Raw genomic sequence first — 25,644 nt, forward strand, 5'->3', positions numbered from 1 at the left:
TAGAATAAATAAGAGAAGAAGAACAGATGATGCACCTCGTTGTCTGCCATTATTTGTGCCAGCTTTTGTCCGGCTTTCTTTGGCGCGAGCCCCCGCCCCACATATCTCTTCTTCTTTGTATGTTTGGGGGATTACAAAGAAGAGACACGAGAGGGTTGCTTTTTTTTCTCCCCCCCCCCACAGTTGGCAAGTGGTAGAACCCAGCTTCTTCCCCTGACACACAGTAAATATTTGTTTGATAAACACGTGCTAAATAAGGCGTGTCTCAGGGATCTGGGAAAATGGCTATAACTGGTGGTCTCTTTGAAGCTGGTGCTGCAGTCCTCATTCTATATGGGTGTTCATCTTCTGTCCTGATATTCCCACATTTTCCTTGTCTCATTTGTTCCAGAGGTTTATAACAAATACGCCATTTGAAACTACTCTTCCTTTAAAAATTTCTAATTTGCTATTGAAAATACCATTCACTGGCTCAGACCAAGTGAGGGGTACTGTGGCTTAAGCTGGTAGCTGAATTTCAACACCATTGATAAGCCCCTCCTGCCATCACTTCTCAAAATTTACTATAGTCTGGCTGCTTATCAAACAGTGAGTGAATCTCAAACTTGGTGAGTTCCTCTTGCCTCAATGGACTTATATTTAGAATAACAATGCAGTTTGTTATGTGCCAGTGAGCTAGACAGTGCTAGGCACTTCGCATCCACTATACTTTCTAATATAAATATGCTATTGTTTGTTTTTCTGATGAAAATACTGCAGTTTAGAGAGGTGAAGTGATTTTTTCAGGGTTAACACAGTTATGAAAGAGGAGCACTAGGATTTTAAAACATTTTTAATCCTCACTCAAGGATATTTTTTCCATTTATTTCTTGAGAGAGTGGAAGGGAGGGGGGAGGAGGAGAGAAAGATGGAAGGGAGAGAGGGGGAAAGACACACAGAGAGAAACATCGGCGTGAGAGAGACACATTAATTGGTTGCCTCCCTCACACATCCCTGCAACCAAGGTACAAACCCTTGACGGGGAATCAAACTCGTGACCCTTTGGTACTTGAGCAGACACTCTAACCACTGAACAACCGGCCAAGGAAGGAGCACTGGAGTTTAACACTGTCTGACACTGTCTACTCAACTGTGTTATTCTGTTGGAGGTTTACTGTTGGTCTAACTGATCCTCCACTCAAAACATATTAAAGAGGATGCTGATGGAAAAGAGGACAAAAGGCTGGTTTCACTCATTTTCTTTAAAATAAAATATTAAGTTTTTCTCTCATTTAAAAGGAAGTCTGTTTTGTTCCATGAGATGATTATGGAACAAACAAGTTAGCGTTGGTTTAAGTGAGATAAGCTATATGGAAACACTCTAAGTTGTGGATGTTTAATAGTTATTAGTATAATTCGATTCTGACTTGTGTTTGAAGTGTTTTATTGCTTACCAAAGGCTCAGAACCCCAGCTGACCTGCCAATTCTGAGAGATTCATACTTACCGAGTGAAATCAATAGGGAGCATAACTAGGAGTTAATTTATGCAAGCGTCTTAACCTTCAGGAGGTTTTATGGACTATCTCCAGCTCTAAAACAGTGATTCTCAAACTGGGGCAATTTCACTCCCAGGGGACACTTGGCAACAGCCAGAGTCACTTTTGACCATGACTATCGTGCAGATGTATAATACCACTGGCATCTGGTGGGTGGAGGCCAGGGATGCTGCTTCACACCCTACAATGCACAGGAGAGCCTCCTCAACCAGCATCAATAGTGCCAAGGCTGCCAAACCTGCTCCCAGACACACCAGTAAGTGGGTGTCCTTGGTTTTGTCTGTTTCATTCTCTGCAACCTTCCCCTGTTATAGATACTATGCCAACAGTATAAGACGTGTAGGGATAATGAAGACACACTTCCTGTCCTCAAAGGACTTCAACTCCCCTCTGCTGTTTGTGGCTGGTACACTGAAAGAGAAATATTTGTTTTCCAAAGATGCTTGCTTATTTATGCATGACTGTCATGTCTTTAATATTTCATTGCTTTTATTCATTATTCTTCCTTGAAACATTGAGATGCTCCCCCATGTAGATCATCTGGCCTGAGCAGAAGTAGGTTGCTTATCCATTTCAGAACAGTATCCTCAATCTGACTGCAATGACAGTATCTAATTATGTGAACATTAGATTCTGTGTGTGTGTGGACAATTCATGGCATTGGCCAAGAAATGATCCGTGTCAGTTGTGACAGTAATGAAAACGTCAAACTCATTGTTCCATGAGCCTTTTCTTTCTCCTTACCAATTGTCAAGGCACAGGCTGAATCTGCAGACACCCTCCCCAAACAGTGTCGACCAAGCACAAGTGTGTTCAAGTGTATCTGGACTGTGATTGGCTGCACAGTTCTGGTTTCCCAGATGTTTGCAGCAGAAAAGTGAGCTGGGCTAGAACCACTGAATATCAGAAGTGGAATGGGGCACACTGCCTATCACTTACTTTACCTACAACATAGCTGAGGTTAAGAGAAGTCCTACCCACACCCAAGGACACAGCGTGTGGTGGAGGAGCCAAGATTAGAGCCGTGGTCCAGAGCTCTGCACAAAACCACTCCATAAAACTACATGCAATTAAACAATATACAATAAAACTATTTCAAACCCTGTGAAGTATACTACAGAATGTTTTAGCACATGTACCATTGAATCCTTTTAATAATCCCAAGCCCAAGATAGATGAGGAAATCAAGGCTCAGAGAAATAGAATGACGTGTGCAGAGTCACAAAACTAGTAAGTAATAAAGCTGCTGTCCAGTTCCCAGTCCTGAGCCTCTTGCAGGCCATCATCTTTTCTCTCTGACTAGCCTCTAAGCTTTGAGTCCCAATCTGGCTTTAGCTATACCAATTGTAGGAGGCCTTATGGTTGCTATATCTCTGCCCTAACTTTTTCCTGATCTTAATGTTCTAATATTTTATCCTTGTTTCTAAAATTATTTAATTCACATATACCATTCATTTTTATTTTAATGAGCCATACAAAGATCCTGTATCATTGCTGGGCTATACACAAGTGAGTGAATGAGTGAATAAAAGAATGAATGAATGAGCAAATGAACAGAAACCTAAGAGGCAGAGTGATGTGATGGAAAATCAACAGGTTTATATTCAATTCTACCACTTTGTCTATTCTCTTTGTCTTTGGATCTCACTTTCATTATCTGTCAAATAGGTCTAATGCAACTTGTCATAAGCATTGTTCTGAGCATAAAAATAAATGTAAAGCATGTGGGGAGGTACGGATGTTATAGTAAGAGTAACATAAACAAAGAGTCCTATTGAATACTAAAGGCCCGAATCATGAAATTTGTGCACGAGTAGGGCCCCTAGCCCTGGCTGGTGATTAGGGCTGATCAGGGCCTTCTGGCTGCTGGCCAGGGCCTCCCTTTGTTCTGCACTGCCCCCCTGGTGGTCAGCGCATGTCATAGCGAGTGATCAGTCTCCCAGTCAAACTCCCACAGGGACAATTTGCATTTTATATCTACACTAATAAAAGATAAACATGCAAATTGACCGTACCTTCACTATGCCTTAAGCCATGCCCACCAGCCAATCAGAGCGACTATATGCAAATTAACCCAACCAAAATGGCAGCCGGCAGCCACGGAGCTGGAGCAAGCAGGAGGCTTGGTTGCCCCAATGATGGAGGAAGCCAAGCTTCCCGCCTGCCGTGGCCCAGCTCTGAGCTCCACTCAAAGCAACAAAGTTTCAATTATAGAAGGTAAATAAACCCCAGATACCTGCTTTCAACCCACCCCAGCAAGAGTGGGTTGCCCCTGGCGATGGAGGAAGCCAAGATTCCCTCCTACCTGCCCTGGCCGGCTCTGAGCTCCTCTCAAGGCTACAAAGTTTCAATTATAGAAGGTAAATAAATCCCAGAATAAAAAGAAAAAAAGGAGAGGCTGGGAGCTTCCATTGCCGGGGGGGGCTTGGCCAGCCTGAAAACGGCCCTCAGCCCCTCACCCAGACTGGCCAGGCACCCCAGTGGGGACCCCCCACCCTAAAGGGGGTGTGGCCAGCCTGAAAACAGCCATCAGCCCCTCACCCAGGCTGGCCAAACCTCCATGGGGTGAGGGTCCCCACTGGGGGGAGGCTTGACCAGCCTGCAAACAGCCATAAGCCCCTCACCCAGGCTGGCCAGGAACCGCAGTGGGGACCCCCACCCTGAAGGGGGTGTGACCAGCTGCAAACAGCCATCAGCCCCTCACCCAAGCTGGCCAGGCACCCCAGCAGGACCCCCACCCTGATCCAGGACACCCTTCAGGGCAAAGCAGCCGGCCCCCACCCGTGCACCAGGCCTCTATCCTATATAATAAAAGGGTAATATGCAAACTGACCCTAAGAGCAGAACGACTGGGAATGACTGGTCACTATGACACACACTGACCACCAGGGGGCAGACACTCAATGCAGGAGCTGCCCTCTGGTGGTCAGTGCACTCCCACAGAGGGAGCTCTGCTCAGTCACAAGCCAGGCTGACGGCTGCCAATACAGCGGTGGTGGTGGGAGCATCTCCTGCCTCCTCAGCAGTGCTAAGGATGTCCGACTGCAGCTAGGCCTGCTCCCCGCTGGCAAGTGGACATCCCCCAAGGGCTGCCGGGCTGCCAGAGGGATGTCTGACTGCCAGCTTGGGCCTGATCCCCCCAGGGAGTGGGCCTAAGCCAGCAGGTGGACATCCTCCAAGGGGTCCCAGACTGTAAGAGGGCATAGGCCGGGCTGAAGGACACCCCCCTCCCTGAGTGCACAAATTTTTGTGCACCGGGCCTCTAGTATATAGATAACTAAGATTAGTTCTCTGAGCCTAGACACAAGGCATCACTCGCACTAGGTTTAGGAAGGGCACTCACGTGAGTTGGTTGATGGTGTGGTAGACGTCACAGGGGTCAAATTCAACTGGGAGATGTCAAAGTCATCACAGTCATCTGTATCCTGTGCCACCCCGACTTTGCTGAAGTAACTGGAGAAGGCCTCTGAGGTACAGGTGAGGGAGGGTTGGTCGGGTTTGCGGGAGGGCACGGGTGGAGGCTGGGCCATCTGGAAATCCTTAAACATTTCTTTCCCCATTTTCTGTCTGGGCTTGTCGGTCTGTGGACTTGACTTGGCGGAGTCACCCGTGGCTGGGACGGTTGCGAGGGGAGTGAGGGGACCTTGGAACATGGCGGCTGGCAAAGGCATAACAGTTTGTGTGGGCATGAAGGCGGCTGGCGGAAACTGCCCGGCCACAGCTGGCCAGGGCTGCTGAGTGGCAGGGAAGAGACCCGGCTGGCCCCATGCGATGGGCTGAGCCCCTGGCATCACCTGAGCGACTGGTGGCTGAGCACCCATGGCGATCTGCTGTTGCACGAGGGGCTGCTGGCCCCAGAAGGATGGGAGGACGGCGCCCATGGCAACGTAACCTGAAAGGTGGAAAAGGAAAGTCAGGCATCCTGGGAAGGAATGATTTCTGGAGTCAGGTGACTGGCCAAAAGGTACTGAGCAAACCCCTGAGTGTCCAGCTGTGTGCTAGGGACTGGGGATGCAGGGATGACTAAGACAGAAGTCCCTGCTCTCATGGAGCCTGCCTGCCAGAGCAGTGGTCAGGGAAACCTCTCTAAGGGGATGACTCGTAAGCAGAAACTAGACTGCAGTGAGAGAGCAAGCCAGGCAATGTGTGGGGGTGAGAACAATACTGCCAGTTGTTAAAGGCTTCTGACATCACACAGCCTCCACAGCCAGCGTGTCTCAGTGGGAAGGGCAGAGGACTAGGAACCAGGCCTGGCTGGGTTTGAATCTTGCCTCCCCTTTTTGCTAGACCCAGCACTTCATCCCCATTTTCAAATTTTTTTTCCACTGGCACCTTTTCCTCCAGTCAATGGAGACAACACTCAACTTGCTCTCTCTCGCCTCTGCTGGTCCATTTGCCTTTAGAAAGCATCTCCTACTTCTTCGTGTATCTACCCCTTATATACTCTTTGAAACTCAGTTTAGCATCACCTCCCTGTTCCCTGACCTCTTGGCTCACTGGTTCTCCTTCTCTGAGCTTCCACAGTCCTCATGTTCATCTCTCTCATGGCACTTGTCACACTGCCTTGTAATTGCCTGCTTATTCTGTCTTCCCTCTTAGACTAGAAACCACCTTCTAGCAGAAACGCTTTATTTTCTCTCCCCTAGCCCTTGTGTCTAGCACAGTTTGGGGCACACATTGGCTGCTCCATAAAAGCTTGAGCTGGGGAAAGGCTCTCTATAAGGTGAGTGAGTCATAGTAGAATGAATACCTCACTGCATCCTTCCAGGGATGCAACTAGACTCCAAGACCTGTAAGTGCTGTGATCTCTGGTGAATCTACTGTTGGTGGCAGGACATTTTTCCCCCCTCCTCATCATTTTTTTTCCTACAAGGAACCAACAGATGGATTGTGCACACTTTTCTGGAGAGAGCTATTAGCATGTCTCTGTGGCTTCATGCCATCTGTTTCAGACCAAAGTACAATATTCAACAGGAAAAAAGGCAGCACAGGGTAACTGGGTATCATGTTGGAGAACATGCAGGTCTCACTTGCTTTTCCTGTGGGGGGCAGTGCCTGCCGCCTGGGCTCCTCCCAGACCTGCTTCCTAGGTGCTCTGGCCACACAGCATCGCACATGCCTGGTGGGACACCTCCGTGGCAGGACTGTGGCAGCCCCGGACACAGGGAGCCACTTGGTGGCTGCTACTGCAGCCACATAACAGCTCAGACTGTTTACTCATTAACGTTCCACAGCAGAGGGAGGAGGTGCCAAGGAGCATCTGTTTATGCCACTGAATTGAGATCAATCATAAACCTCCTTGCTGTGAAGTGAAGAGAAACACCTGCATCACTGCCTTGCAGTGAGATTTTTAAAAAGTGTTGAAAATTGCAATTTATAACCAGATGCTGGTATATGTTGGGGACATGCTCATTATTTGATAAAAAGAAAAAAATATCAGACTAAAATGTAGGAAAACACTGAAAACTAAGGGAGTACCCAAAATATATATAGAACTTGCATGGTGCCTCTCATCTACATGATTTCATTTGACTGACTGATTGATTCAGTCATTCATTCAGAAATATTCCTACTGGTGCCAGCACTGTTTTAGACTCTGGAGATTCAGTGAAGAACAAAACAGTTGAAAACAATCCTTGCCCTCGTATAGCTTACATTTTTAGAGAAACTGCAGCTTCATGGGGGAGGTTTGATGCAGCTACATAGAGCACAGGGAGCAGAGCAGGGCTCCCGCTGAACAGGTAGCAAGCATCAGGTGAGTGGTTCTTATGGAAACACTGCCAGGCACTGCTTTAAATATTTTACTACATGTATTAACTTGTGCAGTCCTCAGAACAGCCCCACGAGGTGGAATCCTTATTCCCATTTTACAGATACGTTTCCTAAGGCTCAGAAGAGATTGAGCTGAGTATTACACAGCTGGTTAGTGGCGGGGTCTCACATTCTCCAGGCCCCCAGGTTCTGGGGCCAGCTCTGCCATGTGCAGTCAGGAGGCCAAGGACCTAAGCTTTATTAGATTCATTAAAAAAAACATTCCAAGAAGATAAAGGGAAATAATATAGGTACGACAAGATGAATTTTCTTCTATTGTAGGAATCAGAGTAATAATAATAATAATAATAATAATAATAGAATTTTCTACATGAAGCATCTACAAAATACCAGCCTTTTTCAAGGTACTTAACTTTCCATTTAATCCTCATGATATTGTTGCAGGTAACTATTATTTTCAATTCAGTTAGAGAGATGAAGAAACTCTGGCTCTGACAGGTGAAGTAATTTGCCTAAAGCTTATAAATACATGGCAGAGCCAGGATTCAGACCCAGTCCATTGGCTGCAAACACCTCCCACAGCCTGTCCATTGTACCACATGCCCCACTCCATTGCCCCGTCCACCTGTCACTGGCCCTACAATTAGGGACAGGTGGATAGAGATGCAATAGCTGCAGAGATTTTTAAGGCCAGTTAAGGAAGGAGAGAGGCAAATCATTTAACACCAACTGAAGCCTAGTTTTGCTCCTCACTGTATTTTAAGTAAAATAAGAAAGCAAAAATATGCTAATTAAAATTAATTTTAGACTCATGTTCTAAAACTTGGAAGCTTGGAAGCAACCTATTCACTTTTTTTTTTTTGGTAGCTGTATAAACCAAATCTGGACGTGCGGAAATGGCTTGTCCATAGTAGCCCTCCCCTGGCACAGGCTTGGGGACCGGCCCAGGGTAGTGCTACCTGGCACTGGCACAGGCTTGGGGACAGGCGCAGGGTAGTGCTACCTGGCACAGGCAGGTCATCAGGTGTCCCACCCTCTCACTTATAGGGAGGGGAACGGAGACCAGAGAGGCCAATCATCCCTCCTCTGCCTGGAGTACTCCTAACCCCGATACCTGCTTGGCTCTCACCCTCACCACTCCCAGTCTGCTCACGTCCCTTCTTAGTATGAGCCCCTCCTGATTATAACCTCTACTCATACCTGCCCTTCACCTGCTCCAAAGCCCACAGAGCCAGCTCTACATTTTCTCTTTGTCCATACCACTTATCATTGTCTCACATGTTATTTCTATGTTGTTCTTTGTCTCCCTGCTAGGAAGTAAGCTCTTTGCAGGCAGGGATCTGTGTGTGTGTGTTGTATTCTCAGACACACCCCAGGCACCTAGAACAGAACCTGGGACACAGTGGGCCCTCAATAAATATCTACGGGACAAATATGCCTGGGAATTAGTGAGTTTAGTGCCTGGGGTTGCCATCACTTGTCCAGCATATCTTCATGAATGACACAGCACAGGGATTCTGAACACAGGGCTGGCAGCACAGGAACATGGTGCATTTCTGATGGAAACTGCTTCTCTTATTTAAAATGACACACAAGGAAATTTAAAGATCCTTTTTGGGTAAAGAAAACTATTCCTCACCATTATCCTGTTTTAAAAGTGGATAAAACATTCAATTGGGAAACTTAGCAACTGAATACATTCTAGGCTAGAATTGCATCTTCTAAATTGTAAGCAGATCCAGTGGCTACTGACCTTTGCTGCTTCTCAAAGTTCCTGGTGATCTCTGGGCTCATGAGGAGTAAGTGTAACTATTTCAGAACAGGGTCTACATTTTTAATTCACTTTGAATAACAACAAGGTTTATATTTGGTGGCAAGAATTTGTTTCTAACACTGTGTAATTAAAAGTAATTATTTATAGAAAAAAATGCAAGAAGATTTGTATTCTAGAATAGTTAAACTCCATTTCCTATTTATAAGATTATAGTAGAAAAAGAAAGATGAAGCTACGAATTTCAAATATGTAGTTAATGAAAGCGAAAAAGTCTAAGTCTCCCCCACATGCAAGAAGCAAAACTAGTCCCATCTTTGGCTGTGTCCACGCCATGAGGACTGGCCACATGGAGTGCCTGATGCCATCCAAACAAGATGCCTGAGCTCCCACGATTTGTAGCTCACCTTTAATACTGTTCCTGTTGTAAAGTAGTCTATGCTTTTCATAAAAGAATATTTGGAAAAGAGAACAAATACTTTCTGAATCAGCGGTCGCCAACCTTTCAGACCTCAGGGAACACCGGTTGGTGACCGCTGTTCTAAATCACTAACAGCCCCATCATCCTCCCAATTCACCATGAAGTAGTTTGCTCTGTCCCTTAGGTTTCCTGTATGGGGACCCTCTCCCTCCTAAATCTCCACCAAACCAGGAGGCAGATCACGTCTGTCCATCAGAACACAAGAGGTCTTTGGAGAACAGACTCACCCACTCCCCTTGGCCACCTCTTCTCCTCTGGCTCAGACAGACAGGAAGAAATGGACTTGCGCTGATCTGCATGGCTGTGTGTGCACCAGGCTCCCTAAAGCTAACCACCTGAGTAACATGGAATCTTGACCATTCCATGTGAAGGCCATCACTATATTCCAGCCAGCAGCATACCATACCTCTTTGAAAGGCGCCACCCCACCCGCCACCCCATGGCAGCTTCTCAGTGTCACCTGAAGAGTTACGACAGAACAGTGCTTCCACAGGTGCTCTGGAACATCTGGCGGCTGGTCCAGCCCTTTCTGTAAAGGAAGGGAAGCAGGTGGAAAAAAGAGGGCTTACCTGAGGGTACAGCAGCAGTGCCGAAAGATACAGAACCAAACATGTCTGCACTCGCCGGAAGTGTCTGAGATGAAGACGGGATAAAGGCATCACCTGGAGTTGCAGGAGTCTGTCAGAGAGAGGGGGAGGATGCATAGGACGCATGAGGCTCCTGGGAGACCTGGCTCAGTGTTCATCCAGGATGGGAGGCAGCTGGTGCAGGAACATGTGTGTGTGTGTGTGTGTGTGTGTGTGTGTGTTTGGGGGTAGGGGGGATGCTGCAGAAACCAGCCAGGGTCCGGCCACTTAGGTGGTGTGCAAACCACTAGCTGGTTACACAGATTATCTGTAAAATGGGCAAAGTGATACCTACTCCTAGAGTGACTATGAGGATTAACTGAGGTCATGCATTCAAATCACTCAGCACCATGCTGAGGCATATAGTAGGTGCTCAGCAAACGAAAGCCAGTATCGTGACTATTTAGTTTGAGCCCCTACCCCTTAGGGGTGTTTTCAGGCCTTCAAATTATCCCATAATACCTGGATTTCCTCCTTTAGATGCAGTCAATCCAAACTGACATAATCCATTCAGAATCTACTACTGTGCACCCACCAGCTCTGGGCTTGTCACTTAAAACACAGTCAGTAAATAGTTGTTGACGAAATGAACAAATAAAGTTTAGGAACTGGAGCAGAGGTCCTTGTATCCTGGTGCCTCCCTGAATCTTGCCTGAATATTCACTTGCAAGAAGAAGTGTAGAATTCCAAGAAGTTAATTAAAAAAAAATGCCTGAGCTGTAAACTGCATAGTGCCTGGCCCAGGCTGGGGTTCCAGGAAGGTCTGTGGCATGAACTGTTGGGGAAGGTGAGGGGCACTGAATTAAAACCATCAGTGTGCAGTTTCTTTTTAAAGGTCCTCCCCTATTTACAGAGGCCGTTTGCCTATAGTGTATATATATTCAATGACATAACATTCTTATCCCCCCCACCCCCCACACACACACCCTGAGGATAGACTGGGGCAAGCAATTAATCCTGAAACCATGGCGATTAGACAAGGCCGTTTAGACTAGCAGCTTGTGAGAAGAAGGGCATTGTTCTGAGGATAATTAAATACCCATTTGGACTGCACTGGGGTTCAGGGCCAGGAACACAGCCATGAGATGCTGCCGTAAGCACTTTTAAACACAATCAACATCATTCCCTTTCCCCCTATGTGACCTTGGTGAGTCACATGCCCTCTATGGGCCTCAGTCTGCTCATCTGTAAAATGAAGGGAATAAGGTTAGAAGATCCCTTCTGGCCTTTCTAGCTCCATAGCCCAGGGTTCTGACATTCCCAGTGCCCAGGACACAGCTGTTTCGCCCAGGGATGGAGCAGGGATGAGACTGGCTAGAGCTGCCGGCTTCCCTGGAGACAGGAGCTACTGTCCCCGCCTTCATGGCTGCTCTGGGCATCAGGTGTTGGGGGCAGAACAGCTGTGTCTAGATTCCCTGGCGGCAGCTGGGGGCAGCAGGGTCTCGTGCCATCTGTCCTCAGTGGTGAGGTTACAGCCTTTTCTCTGTGAGGCACATCTCGCCAATAAACCACAGCACCGTCCCTGGTTTTGAACAACTGCGCAGTGCCCTGGGGAGCTGCCCTCTGCCAGCAGCTTCAGCTGGTGCAGCTGTGCTGACTGCGCCCCACCCACCTCAGGGAGTGGAGAGTGGGGGGAGGAGCTGAAGGGGCCATCTAGCTGGCTCTGTTGTTTGCAGTGGCTGCAGGGTGGCCTTTGAATGCACCCAGTTCTCTGGGTTTCTATTTGGTTTTGGTTTTAATACCCTTTTTTCTTCTTTTCATTTCCAAATGAGGGCTTCCTGCAACCTCTGTCTCCCTGCCAGCAACGACTGAGGTGCCTGCTGAACCTGGAGCTGGAAATCAAGCTTTGTGAGCTCAGTAAAGCCAGCAGGAAGGTGGGAGAAAGAGAGGAAAGAAAAAGGAGAGAGAGAGAGAGAGAGAGAGAGAGAGAGAGAGAGAGAGAGAGAAAGGCAGAAAGAAAGGAGAGAGGGAAAGGAAGAAAGGGTGGGGAGAAGATGCTTCCTTTACTGGGCTGACCACCTGGCCGTGCAGGATGGGTAGGTGCTGTCAGATGCCTCATGGCTTTGCTGTCCTGTTGAGTTTCCTGCCCTATTCCCAGCTAGGTAATGTGCTCCTGCAGGCAGCAGCCACATCCCATTCATGTCTCCGCTGCCCAGCATAACAGCAAGTCCCCAGGTGACCTGTAATTGCTAATGCACGGATGTATCTATTTCTCAAAACAGAAGCCTGTATCATAACTCCTCTTAAAAGATAGCCTAGGAAATTGAGATTTAGAATCACTAGTTATTTTTCCCAGATCACACAGCTTGAAGGAGCCAGGGCTGACCCCCACCAACAGGCCTCTGCTACAAAGCGCACATGCTTTTCCCTGGGAGACCGAAGAAGGGAAGGGCAGAGATGCCGGGCACAGAGGGCGGTGCATACTTACGGGGGGAGAGGTTATATCAGGAGGGGTGGACATGTCCCCAAAAAGTTCTAATTGGGTCACAGCCTGAAAAGACATAAAAGATAATGATGTCACCAGGAGGAATACTGCTGCTGCGGGGGTACTTCTTGAAACACAGCATCCTAGGAGGACGAGTATTTCTCTTTCTCAACATCCCTACATAAACAATAAGCCCAGTTGGTCATTGCTACACCTCATGACCCTAGAAACAGCACCTGGGATGCGGCCAGAATCAATTCTTGCTTCAATGTGTCTGGCTGTTTATCCAGACTCAGTCCAGGAGATCCGCGCTTGGCCGCCTCCCATCAGCAATACTAAGACCCTTCACATGTATTTACCACCGATGCCAGCGCTGTCTCCCTTCTCCAGGAGATAACACAAGAAGGCAGTCACATCATTGGTTTTTCTTTCATGCGTGTGTTCACTCATATACTTAGCCCTTCACACACTAAGTACAGTAAGACAGACTTCACGGCCACCTCTCCGTGCATGCCCCCAACAACAGTGACCCTGAGAAGAAGGCATCATCATCATCCCCATTTCTACAGATGAGTAAACTGAGCCTCACAGAGGTGACCTCACAGAGGCTAAGACTTAAGTTTTCTCCATGCGGGGTATGCAGTCAGATGACAGTCCCTGAAAAAGTCTGTCTTGAGAATAAAAAATGTAGTTGGAGGAAAAGAAGTCATAGTATTTAATACCAGGAAGGGCATCAGAAACAGCCCAGTGCATACACTATTAATCAGTCCTCAGAACTCCATGGCTGCAGACACCATGTCATCTACATTCCCCATCCATCAGCCAGTAGCTGTGGAGGAACCCTTTAAGATACACTTAGAAATGAAACTGCAGACTGTCCCAGCTGCAGAGACCATGGGGAGTCCCCAGCCAGAATCCCAGTGGCCTGACTTAAAGTACATAATCATATGCTTTGTGCAAACCTGCCCCCTGAGGGAAAAACACTCTGCTTCTCCTTGGATTGCACAAGTCTCATTAGGGGAGCCTAAAACCACCCAATAGAAAGGACAGGGTGCATTCACCTGCTTGCCATGCAGGGCCCCTGCACCTGAATTCCTATCTCTACAACTTACCACGAAGAAGGGAACGCTCTCTCCTACAGACAGGTGAGGGGCTCTGGCTGCTAGACAAGGTGTCCACCTGGGCATATGTTTGGGTTCTACCACCTCCGATCTATCTCTGCCACTCCTCAGAGCTGCAGTTCCCTCACCTGGGCAATGGGATGGTAGTATCTCCTTTGCAGATTTATTGACAACACTAATAGCAGGACTTTCTTTGGAGTTTGGTAAAGCCCGGTTTAACAGGTACCAAAGGCTCTTTTGGCTGAAAGCAGCTTAGCCTGGCTAACTCACATTCAACTCTTTCCTTTAAGCTTTCAGATGAGCAGTAGTGCCTGGCATAAAGCAGGGCCCTGTGCATGGTGATTTCCTTCCCAACCATGCAATGCTTTTTCCGTACACACCGGATGAGTGGTAGGTGGTGGGCACTATGCTAGGTGCTGGGAACAGAATAATGAGAAATGCCAAGTTCCTGCCTGCAGGGAGCTTACAGTCTGGTGGGACAACCCATAGACAGAGCTAATTTCAAGGCGTTGTGGCAGGAATGGCAACAGATGTCTCCATGGGCCAGCCTAGGAGGGACCAGCCAGCTTTTGGCAAAGAAGCTCAATGAGGGTTTTCTCAAAGAAACAGCCCTGATCTGAGTCCTGAAGAAGAGGAGCAGTCACCCAGGCAACCAGGATGAGGAGGGGCCATCCGGGCAGAAGGAAATACAGGAGCAAGAGGGGCAGTGGCCCCAGGCTATCTAGCAGTTTGGTTGAACCAGCGAGGGTGGAGAGAGGAGCAGGAGAGGAGACCAGCGAAGGGGGCAGGGCCCAGCTCCTGTGGGACTCAGCACATTTCAGTCTTTTCTGCCCACTCTCTACCAACCTGATTCTCTCCCAAAGGATAATGGTCCAAGGTAACGAGATGGTAACAGGGTGGCCAGCATGCTGGGTGCTCTCCCAAATCTGGCTGGACCCTAAACACTCCTTGTTTCCTTAGCTTGCTTCCATCATTTTACATTATTTGGTGAAACTATGCCAATCCTTTAGACTTTCTCTCAAATTCACAGGAGTAATAACTCTAACGCAAATGAAGCTTCTGGGCTTCCTACAATTGGAACTTAGTGCTATTAAAATGGTCCCCAGTATTTTCACTGGTAGGAAAATACTAAAATAAAGTTAATAATTAAGTTTCACAATTTACATTTCAAATGTGTTGACCTCATGGCACACTGTTGCTAACATTGTTCATATAATTTACTGGCTCATTTTCTCCTTAAACACAACTTTTATTTATTTATTTATTTATTTATTTTAAACACAACTTTTATTTTCGTTTTTAAAGATGAAAACACAATGTTTAAAATAACTCTCATTCTTGAGATGTAGACTTCCCCCTTCCTGATGGTTTTCACTCAAGGACTGAATGAGAAAAGCATGCAGAGGCGTAACACATAGATTGTTATTTCATTCCATTGGACTTGCTGTTTAAATGGAACCTTGAGTTAATTTATATTTTATATAAAAATGGATTCTTAGGCCATATAATTAAAAATAATTCTAATGGCTATATGTGATTGAGAATCTGGAGTAACATCTCATCTATTTTGACAACTTCCTTCCCCATGTTAACCCCAGACATTTTATTTGTAACCTAACAAACCACGTTCCTTCGAATAAGATTGTCATAATGAATCACTTAAGGTTCTGAAGAGAATAAAACTAACCATCAAACATTGTACAGTTTACAATACACTTGGTGATACGTTATCATCGTGTTTGATGCTCACCGAGCCCCATGACATCGGCAGCACAGGTGTCTCTCTCATTGACTGTATTTTGCAGATGAGCTAACAGACCAAGAGGTTAGGTGACTTGCCTCTGACCCGTGAGCTAACAGAGCTGGGCTTGACCCGCAGCCTGAGCAGCATCTCGTTTATCTGTCACGTCACAGAGCCTTGGTTACCTTCCTACCCAGTGGAAGTCCAGCTCCATCGTGCTCTCTAACCGGCAGCTGAGCTCCTAAAAGGTCTGCCACGAGTCACATCCATCTGAAGACGTCACCTGGAAGGCCGGCTCAAGGTGCCTCCTTGCCTTTCCATTACTAGCACTTCAGACATATTCAGGCGAAGAAAGACTTGGCAGTCGCTGGCAGATTCTGCCCCTTCTTTAGGCCTGGCATTGTCCAGGGTAAGAAGAGTGACAGCGGAAGATGCCAAGACCAGAGACGGAGAGGATGGGTAGCTTGGGTGTTGATGGGGCATCCCATCAATGTCTGCATCAGACCTGTCCCTCCACAGCCATCCTTTGATACGAACAAGTGATGTTTTCACAAGAGTATCTGCCATGTTACACAACCACTATTCCAAGGTTAGCCTCCGGGTCCTTCGTTCAACTAGAACACATGGGCCACGAAGTTTCAATTGCACTGTACGTGCATGACCACACGTGGTATTTTGTGGAAGAGCCACACTCAAGGGGCCAAAGAGTCACATGTGGCTCGCGAGCCACAGTTTGCCGACCACTGAACTAGACTACGGCAACTAGACTCCTAGCCCCTCCTACAGAGAAATTCTGAAGGCACCACTGCTGAAGGCTGAGATGTCCTTGACTGACCCCAAGTCACATTCTTACTACCTATGTTTGGCATCAGGAGGTCCTTCATTTAGGAAAAGTATGGCACATCAGCTACTGTGCCAAGAGCAGGGGATACAAGGAAGAATGAGGCACGTTCCTGCTCCTACTCTCATGAGCTGGTTACTTGAAGGAAAGGCAGGCCTACAGACACAATCAGGGCAGTGCCATGAGCCCAGAAGCACAAGGGCTATAAAAGGAAAGGCCACCTCAGGCCTTTGCACATGCTTTCCTCCTACCTAGAACACCAATTCCTTCCCCCATTGCCTGTCCACCCATCATCCTTCAGGGGACAAATTAGAGGACTTTTCCTCCCCCCTGGGAAATATCTCCTAACTCAGTTTGCACCCCATGGCACTACTCAGAACAGCTGTGTGATACTTTTATTTCAGTGGTCTCAACCTTGGATACACACTGAAATCACCAGGGGGAAAATACTGATGCCTTCTTCACACCCCAGGAGATTCTGTACAGCCTAGAACCTAAAACTTTAAAAGCTCTCCTGGTGATTCTAATTTGCAGCCAAGGTCAAAAACCCTAGAAGCCTCCCAAACACCCTCAGGGGTGATCATATTCATTGGCCTATATATCAGCCAAGCTGTATACTAGTAAATATTGGTTGTAAACCAGTACATCTACTTTAGGGTATGCTGACTGAAGAACAATCTTGCGTGTCTTTTATTCCCAATGGGGCACTTAGCACATGCTGTTTCTGTGTTTGAATACCCACTACACTGTCACACTATCTACATTCCCCTAGGCCTGTGGTCGGCAAACCGCAGCTCGCGAGCCACATGCTGCCCTTTGGCCCCTTGAGTGTGGCTCTTCCACAAAATGCCAAGTGCGGGCGTGCACGTACAGTGTGATTGAAACTTCGTGGCCCGTGTGCAGAAGTTGGTTTTCAGCCTGGGCGAGTCTATTTTGAAGAAGTGGCATTAGAAGAAGTGGGGGGTGGACATATAGAGAGGATGAACGAAAGGAGATAGACGAAACAAGTATACAAGACAAGTGTGGATGGGAGAGTTGGAAGGGGTCGACCTCAGCGAACGTACCTCAATCAGATTGAGGACGTTTTTAGCAAAGGCCAGCTTAGGAGTACCCTAATTAAGTTAATAACGATGTACCTACCTATATAGTTTAAGTTTTAAAAAAATTGGCTCTCAAAAGAAATTTCAATCGTTGTACTGTTGATATTTGGCTCTGTTGACTAATGAATTTGCTGACCACTGCCCTAGGCCACCCCACCATACCCTACTCTTCCCTCCCCTACCTTCTCCACCCACCCGACCTTATCCTATCCTATGCTAAGCAGTGTTGCACTGTGTTGTAGTATGAGCGTCTTCCTCTTCACTAAACCTCCAGCCATTTATCGGAATGCCTAGGACCTGTTAGGTGCTCAAAAAATATTTGTTGAATGAAATGAAGGAGTATCACTTCCTGTCCAATACACCCTCTTTCACATACACATGCACACACGCACACACACATGCACACATGTGCACACACACATACATAAACAGTTATTATTTGACCCTATTGCAGGGCCCGCCAGGACTCATCCTGGGAACACTAGAACAGAGCTGAGACAAGCGCCTGCTTCTCACGCAGGCTGGGTGGGGATGCTATGGGATGCATGTCAGTGACCAGAACAACCCTCACTTAAGAGCCTGGAGGCCTTACCTTCGTTGCCTCAAGAATCTCATCAATGTCTGCAGGCAGGTTTCTGTTCTGTAAGCACAAGGCACGACTTATGAGCATGAAATGAACGATGGGCAATGACATGAAACAGCTCACAGGGCCCTCGCACACTTACCGGGGTGGCCGCGGCAAAGCGTTCTTCAAAATCCTCCATCGGCTGGCCATTCTGCAAGTGGAAGGGGTGATGAATGAGGATGAAGTGAAGGACACACACACGATATGGATTAATGAGTTTGATGAGGATGGTATCTACGGCTTATGCTCCCATGGCCTCAGTTGCAGGAGCTGTTGCCAACCTTCTGCAAAAACCCTGGAATGTGTTCCCAGCATAAGCAGATGACCAAACAGAGGCCTGATTAGGACATACAGCAGTGGTTCAAAGTTCATCTTTCCGAAATTACAGACATTTCCCAGCCAGTCTCAACAGTGGCAACAGATAAGACCATGTTTACCCTTGAGATTTTTGTTTTAAAAGACAAAAATGTCATCTGCTTTAGCAGATCGAAGTCTTTAGAGCAGCCTGCAAACAGCTGGTTTTATAGGTGCCTTTGTGCCCGCTGTCCCCTCTGCTTGAAATGCTCTTCCCCTCACCCCTGCATGCTCGGAGCTCATCCGATTCCTCAAACCCTGCTGAAAGGCCATCTCTTCCATGAAGCCTTCCCTGATCTTCTGAGTTGAAATTCCTCCTCTGAGAATAACAGCACATCATCTGTGCCAACCCCACAGTGAGCTTCCCGAAGCAGGGACCGCGCTGTATTTACTTTTGAATCCCCAGAGCTAACAGAGGGTCTGGCACACAGCAGTGTCCAACAATACATGAATGAATGCATGTTTTACAAGCAGCTGGTTGTTGACCAGATCTAATTGTTTTAATTTTTTATTTTGTTGTTTATAACTGTCGAGTGTTTCACTAAACTACTCCAAAATACTGCTGTCTCAGGACCCATTTTGTGTGGCCAAGTGGCCTGCAGGGGCCTTAAACTGGCTCTAACCCCTGTGGGGAGGCATGTCCCATGAGGACTCCCATGGTAGGCAGTTTGCCCACCACCCAGGGCCTTCCCTCCCCTTGCTACCTCTTAGATAAGACCCCAAGCCCTGCTGTGCTTGATTTGAGTGGCCTAATCCAGCTTTAGCCCAGGAAATGCAGGCACTTCACCCACGGGCCTAATAAAGGCACGTGTCTTAGGTCCTGTGGCTTTCTCAGGCCAGCCGCCTTGACCTCTCCCGGTGACCCCTCCTCCTGGGCCTGTGACTAATAAGCTTCTCTACTTCAATTCTCTTGTGGTCTTTGTTGAACTGCGGCCCTCCATCTGACGCCCCAGGGCTCAACTTAATAAATGTTAATTTAACAAAGTCACCACAATAAGATTTACTATAGATAATATATAATATCTCTGTAAATAGATCTATCACCTTATTTTGGTCTATATTATGAGCTAATTATTCTTTGGATGATTTCCAAGCACTATAACATTAATATAAATCTGATACTATTGACATTACAATGAGTTATACTGCACAGGAATCATTGTATCATTTCCTAATTTTTAGGAGAGCTGGCTATCGGTAATAGAGGAATGGAGAAACCATCACCCAATAGCCTCATAATACTCATCTGTCAGAACTCACTCTCACCCTCGGTGGCAAACGTGACGTTCTGCCACTCAGCCTCAGTGACAAGGCTGCAAAGCAGAGCTGGGGAACCAGCGTGCCCACCACAGCGGGGCCTTGGGACCAACCATCAGCGAATTCCGTCATCAACCATTGGCATCTGCCAGGCACTGGCTCCCCACAAGTCAACTGTGGCTAAGAGCAGAGGACGAGCAACCACATTGGATAACCACATACATTATTATTATTATTTGGCCAGTGGTGGGGAGAGACGGGGAGACAATATTAGTTTAAGCGATCCTGTAATCTGTGGAGTGGCCTAAAAGGTTAAGGTTATGTCGCTACATCCTTTATAAATTCGCACACTTCTTGGGATTTATGGCACAGTCCCTACCAACTAGCTCTGGGTCATAACTTTTAATAAAAACATTTTTTAGTGTCCAAAATCTCATTACATCTGTCCAATATAAAGAAGCAAATAGCTTCAGAGCATGATGGATGCATTAAATAAATTTGAAAAACAGCCTGTGGTCGAGTCTCACAAACCCCCCACCACCTAATGAAAACGCGTGAGGATAACCAGTGCTGGCGCAAGCCCGTCGCTGTCCTGGTGACGGAGAGGTGGCCTTTGGTGAGCTGCGGAGCTGGGGTGTGAGGAGGCGATTTCATTCATCCAGATGGAGCTGGAGACCAAACTCATGGGAGCCAATGCCTCTCTCTGGAGTCCCACAGACACAGACTGAATCCTGGCTGCTCAGTGTGCTGGCCGCGTGACCCTCACAACCCAATTAGCCTCAGTTTTCTCATTTTTAAAGTGGGGATGATAACGATGACATCCTCTCAGAGGATGAACTGAGATGCGGGTGCAAAGTCTTGTTTGGTGTTTGGCACATAGTAGGTACTCAATAAATAGTAGTTATTATTAGTATCTCTTCATTCTGTTTCTTTTGACTCATTTTTGCAATGCACAGTGCTTAATGCTAGAAAATTGTTATTATGTAATGTTTGGGGAAAAGAAAGAGGAGGAAGAAACAAATACCCTGCCAGAGCCCCTGTTTAGAAATAGCCCTGCCTGACAGCACAGGCCAGACCAGTGTCAGAGGATGCCCAACACTTCTTCGCCTTAGCTCTGAACCTCTCTGTCCATTCTTGACTCCATCTTCTCCCTCTCATCTCAGTTCTGGCTATAGTATTGTCGATCATCCTCTTCCCATCCATACATTTTGTCCCTGGCTCCTGTGTTCCCTTCCTGGTTGCCCCTGGCTCAGTCATTTCTCAGAGCTCCTTCCTCCCGCACATGGCAACCTGTGGTAATGCCCAGTGCACCACATCCGGCCCATATACTCTCTCCCAGCTGTTTCTCATGGGCAGGACCTGGAACCCATTCCCTGGTCTCCCCACACCCTTGACTCTTGCTTTACTTGCAGTTACTACTAGAGTTCTAGTTCACTTAGCCCCATATAAAGAAGCAAATGGCTCCAGAGCAGGATTATCCCCAGGCCTTTCGTTCTTATAGATATCCTTCCCGTACTTACTATCATAGCGTGCACGCAGCTTTCCGCTCTGCTTTCAGAACATCAACCTGACACCAAATTTCACTCACGACTTAAACTTCCAGGGAGGATTCAAAGGAAGAAATTCCCATTTTGTTTCAACCCAGTTCTATCCTGAATCTTCATTAAGACATTAAAGTAAAGCTCCCACAGGGAGTTTTATCTCCCCATACTCTCTTTTAGGAGCAGTGGGAACAGAATTGTCTCATAACTGAGTAGGTAACTATTAAGATCAAATTCCTGTTACTCTTGCAGCCAAGGTGACAGTGGATGAGGTAGGACTTGGGATGAAGAAAAAATATGAAAACTTACTATGGCTGCCACATCAGAACCCTGCAGGGGCTCGCGCCCCTGGCTGCACAATGCGATCCTTTGGGGGAGCTTTTGCAAACCTACCCATACCTGAGCCCCACCATCAGAGATTTGGACTCTATTGGTCTGAGGCAGGGCCCTGGCATCTGTAGGTTTGTAAAAGCTCCCCAGGTAATACTAATGCGCAGCCAGATCTGCTGATCACTGTGCTGGGGAATGGACTCTCTGCAGGAATAATTAGTGAAAATCCCACTGGGAAAACGGAAGGCGTCTTGATTGATTATGTAATTGACTAATTAATTTCTTCAACAAACATTCACCGGGCTCTCTCCACATGCCATGTCCTGGAGAGACACTGGAGCTACAGAGGTGAGTAATGTCCGGCCCCTGCTCTCCTGAAGCTCAGAGTGAGCCAGGATATGTCATCATTCTAGCTTGGGGGTGGGTGGGGTGGGTAGGAGTGGAACAGGGAGGACACATGGCTTCTATATCTCAACTCAGAACTCAGGCCACTGCTGCAAAAGGATGAATTCAATTATCCATTTAGAAGGTTCAGGAGAAATGGATGAACTTAAGTGATTTGTAATTGCACCACTGGTGGGTACTCCTAAGGCACAGAGTGATTCCAGGCATTTGAATGCACGGGCCTTTCCTTGGGAAGTGATTGAAGAGGGAAGACACCTGCTAATGAAGACTAATCCCCCTGGGGACCTAGGAGTCTATCACCTTTAGCCAAGAGCGAACAGCCTCATTCCCACTGCTTGGCAGAGAGAGACAGGTAAACCTGTTCCGTAATCGAAGAACCAAGGAGCGGAGATTGAGGAATAGAAACTATAATGTTAATAAACGATTTCCCTCAAGAGCAAAGCTGTGGATTAGGACTCGCTGTGATGGTGCAAAGTTCCAAATCTGCACTGTCCCAGGAGGTAGCCAATAGCTGCATTGTGGCTACTGTGTGTCAAAGCCTTGATCCAAGAGAGGACTTGGTGCCGCTTTGAGGATTGGTCTCTATAATGACTGAAGACTTGCCTTTCATTACTCAAAGCTGGGCCTCACTTTAGCAGCTAAAGGCCCTCCTTCCCCCAGCTACCATGTTAGGAAGGTCCCAAAGGTTGTCCAGAAGGTTAGAGGGTGGAGGGACATGCCTAGACCCTATAACGAAAGTTACATCTTCCCTTTGAAGTGCACGCAGGTGTAATATCTCCACAAATCCTTGGGCAATGGAATATTTACACCTGGCTTCCTAAAAATTAGGCTGGTCCTTGAAATTGCCTTTCTTAAAATGCAAAGAGAAAGTCAAGATGGGGAATGGTGGTGAAAGGGAGTTGCTGGGGCATTAGGGAGGTGTTTTGAGAAAGGCAGGCCCCTGGACACAGGGCTCTAAGCTGACCTGAACAAGCTCACATGAATACACAGGTGGCAGCTGTGGCTAAGGAATCTAAGCTGACCTGAACAAGCTCACATGAATACACAGGTGGCAGCTGTGGCTAAGGAATCTGAGTCTAGATTTTGAGTTTCCCAACTTTAGTCTCATACCAAGAAAATGAATTTGCTTGCATTTGAAAGCAATGGATACTTTAAAGGAGAGATTTGATGTTTTTAGGAGATGTGCGGTAGGGGAGTGGAGAGAAGTTAGAAACAGCAGCTGTGAGCCTGGCCGAGGTGGTTCAGTGGTTGAGCATCGAGCTATGAACCAGGAGGTCACGGTTCCATTTCAGGTCAAGGTACATGCCTGGGTTGCGGGCTCAATCCCCAGTAGGGGGCATGCAGGAGGCAGCCAATCAATGATTCTCTCTCATCATTGATGTTTCTATCTCTCTCTCCCTCCCTTTCTGAAATAAATATATTATTGATTTACAGAGAGAGAGCAAGAAAGAGAAACAGCAGCTGTGAGGTCAGACTGCTGCTTTTCTATTGCATTTCCTTGGGTAAATTCCTGCATCACCCTGAGCCTCAGTTTTCCTCCTCTGCAAAGTAGGGGTAGTAATGCTTTCAAGGTGAGCTTGCTAAGAAGAACCAGTGAGAAGACTGATGTGTATGAAAAGAATTAGCCCAACAACTGGCAGAGTAAGATCTCAATGGATGTCAGTTCCCTTTTCAAAATTACAGAAAGGAAAGAGGGACAGGGACAAGGAGGAAGGAAGAAAAGAGGGTGAGGGAGAGAAGGAAGAACTTGGAGGGAGAGAGGAATTATATAGCTATGGAATGACTTGTTGGGGAAGGTGAAGGTAGGCTATTGCAAAAGTTTGGGAAATGCTGGTCCTGGGAAGGAGTGAAGTCACCTGGAGGAGAAGCTGAAGGTGTAACACGGTCCTCACAGAGCAGATGCTCGGAGCAGGTTCCTGCTCATACACATTTCCCCACAGTTAACACTGGCGTGGCAAGGCGGGACTGTTCTCCCTCATTCCACCAACCCATGCCCTTTTTGCCTCGCTCTTCTTCTTTCCCATCCCTCACACCGACTTCAAAACTCGGATGGTAACTCCATGCTTTCACGCCCAGGTTTTCTAAAACACATCCATTATTTTCCTGGAAATATATAAAAGGATGGGGTTTGTGGCACGATTTTCAGGCTGCTGATTGTGCAATAAGACGCCAATCGCTAAGTGGGTTTGATCTCAGTAACAGTGACACCAGGAAGGAGATGATTGTCATGCCTGAAAAATGATGATGCCAGTGCTTGGGGTGATGGCTATCATAGGACAGTGATAACCCGTCACTCATCCACTCCGCATCGATTTATTGAGCTACTCTGCACAGACAGTTCTTGCCCTTATATCACACAAGGGAGATGGAAAAGAAAACAGGCAATTATCATGTGATCGGTGATGAGATAATTCGCATAAAGCCTTTAGTATATATACAGTGCCTGCTTCAGAGCTATGAAGTGATTCATGCCAATGATGGCTGGTACTATTGCCTTTATTATTAAACACATGTTGCTCAACCCAATCTTGAGGAGCCAGGGAAACTGAAAGCAGCAGACGGTCTGAGATGATGGCGGTACTGGTGTCGGGAATTTGATGGTGACAGTCTGTGGTCTGAGGACAGTGGTCATAAAGAGAGAGATGATGACACTTCTTCCTATGGTGAAAGCCAAAATAGGGCCTGTGATGGGAATGAAGAAGAAACATGGAAAACACCCTCCTAGCCACAGGGTTGCTTCTTCTCTCTCTAATCCTGGTCCCAACCCATGATCTCACCCCAAAGACCTGCCATTTGACAAGGATGTTGGCTCCTCTGTCAGGGGAGGTGGGGGCAGGATGTGAATGGCTTTCCTACTTTAACAACCGTCCATAGAACAAACACACCTGCACAGGTGTAAGTGTCAGAGAAAACTAGAAACCAAGGGGAGTCCTTTCCTAAAGCTTGTAATTATTTGTTTTTAAATCTCTCTTCCTTCATCCCTTCTCCTTTGAAAAATCTATTATTCCGGTTCCACATTAGCAACAACTCAAGGCTTTTTCAAAAAACTCCTAACAAGACCTGGCATCCATTCAGTACTTTGAAAAGGGGGTGAATTAGAATCTCAGGGATGTGGAATTGGCTCCTGTCAGCGGGATGACAGGTTCAGCACGCTTTGGGGAGGAGGCGAGAGCCATCTCTTTCTGTGCTGGTGCATCTCTCTTGGAGGGGCTACTCCTGCAGGCCAGATGGCAGCCAATGGTACCAGGAACTATTGAATGGAGCTGAAATCAAGCGAGAGTAGCAGAGGCTCTGGCTGAGCATGGAGCAAATCAGAGGCAATCACAAATGGAGAGATGTCACAGCACAGGAAAAAATAGTCAGGAGGGCTTTGCCTGCTGCTCTGACAGCCGTTCTGTGCAAAATGTTTCTCCTTTTCTTCGTTGGAGGAATGCAGATTTTACAGGAGTGGCATTCATTTCCTTATTCACGTCTTCATTCTTAGATTCAATTCTTAAGGCTCTCAATGAATAATTAAGAAACTTCTCCTGATGCCCACTATGAGCAAGGCATGGCGCTGATATTTTGAGGACTCGGCACTATCCCTTCCCTGAGCTGTGACAGGCAAGTTAGGGAGATTGGAGGGAACCCATTCAGGTCAGAGCCTGGACAGTGCCAACATGTGTACCACACTGAGCATTTTCACAGAGTGCGTCCCAATCCACAGAGGGTACAATGC

The 25,644-nt window shown here is 47.1% G+C and overlaps 1 protein-coding gene across 7 annotated transcripts in view; it reads right to left on the reverse strand.

Moving 5' to 3' along the window:
• Window positions 1-25,644, reverse strand: part of DAB1 (DAB1, reelin adaptor protein) — a 253,512-nt gene that overhangs the window by 14,684 nt on the left and 213,184 nt on the right. For 4 of the 7 annotated variants that reach the window (XM_023759972.1, XM_023759969.1, XM_023759970.1 and 1 more), the window contains 5 exons: window positions 18,140-18,190; window positions 18,007-18,054; window positions 12,615-12,677; window positions 10,130-10,238; window positions 4,880-5,428 (listed from right to left, as the gene is read on the reverse strand). In XM_023759972.1, coding sequence (XP_023615740.1) covers window positions 4,880-5,428; window positions 10,130-10,238; window positions 12,615-12,677; window positions 18,007-18,054; window positions 18,140-18,190 — 820 coding nt within the window. Of the gene's footprint in view, window positions 1-4,879; window positions 5,429-10,129; window positions 10,239-12,614; window positions 12,678-18,006; window positions 18,055-18,139; window positions 18,191-24,404; window positions 24,585-25,644 lie in introns of those variants that run through there. The other 3 variants (XM_023759971.1, XM_023759973.1, XM_023759974.1) reach the window with 2 other exon arrangements.

Source organism: Myotis lucifugus, unplaced genomic scaffold (genome assembly GCF_000147115.1).
Source record: "Myotis lucifugus unplaced genomic scaffold, Myoluc2.0 scaffold_168, whole genome shotgun sequence".
Lineage (NCBI taxonomy): Eukaryota > Metazoa > Chordata > Mammalia > Chiroptera > Vespertilionidae > Myotis > Myotis lucifugus.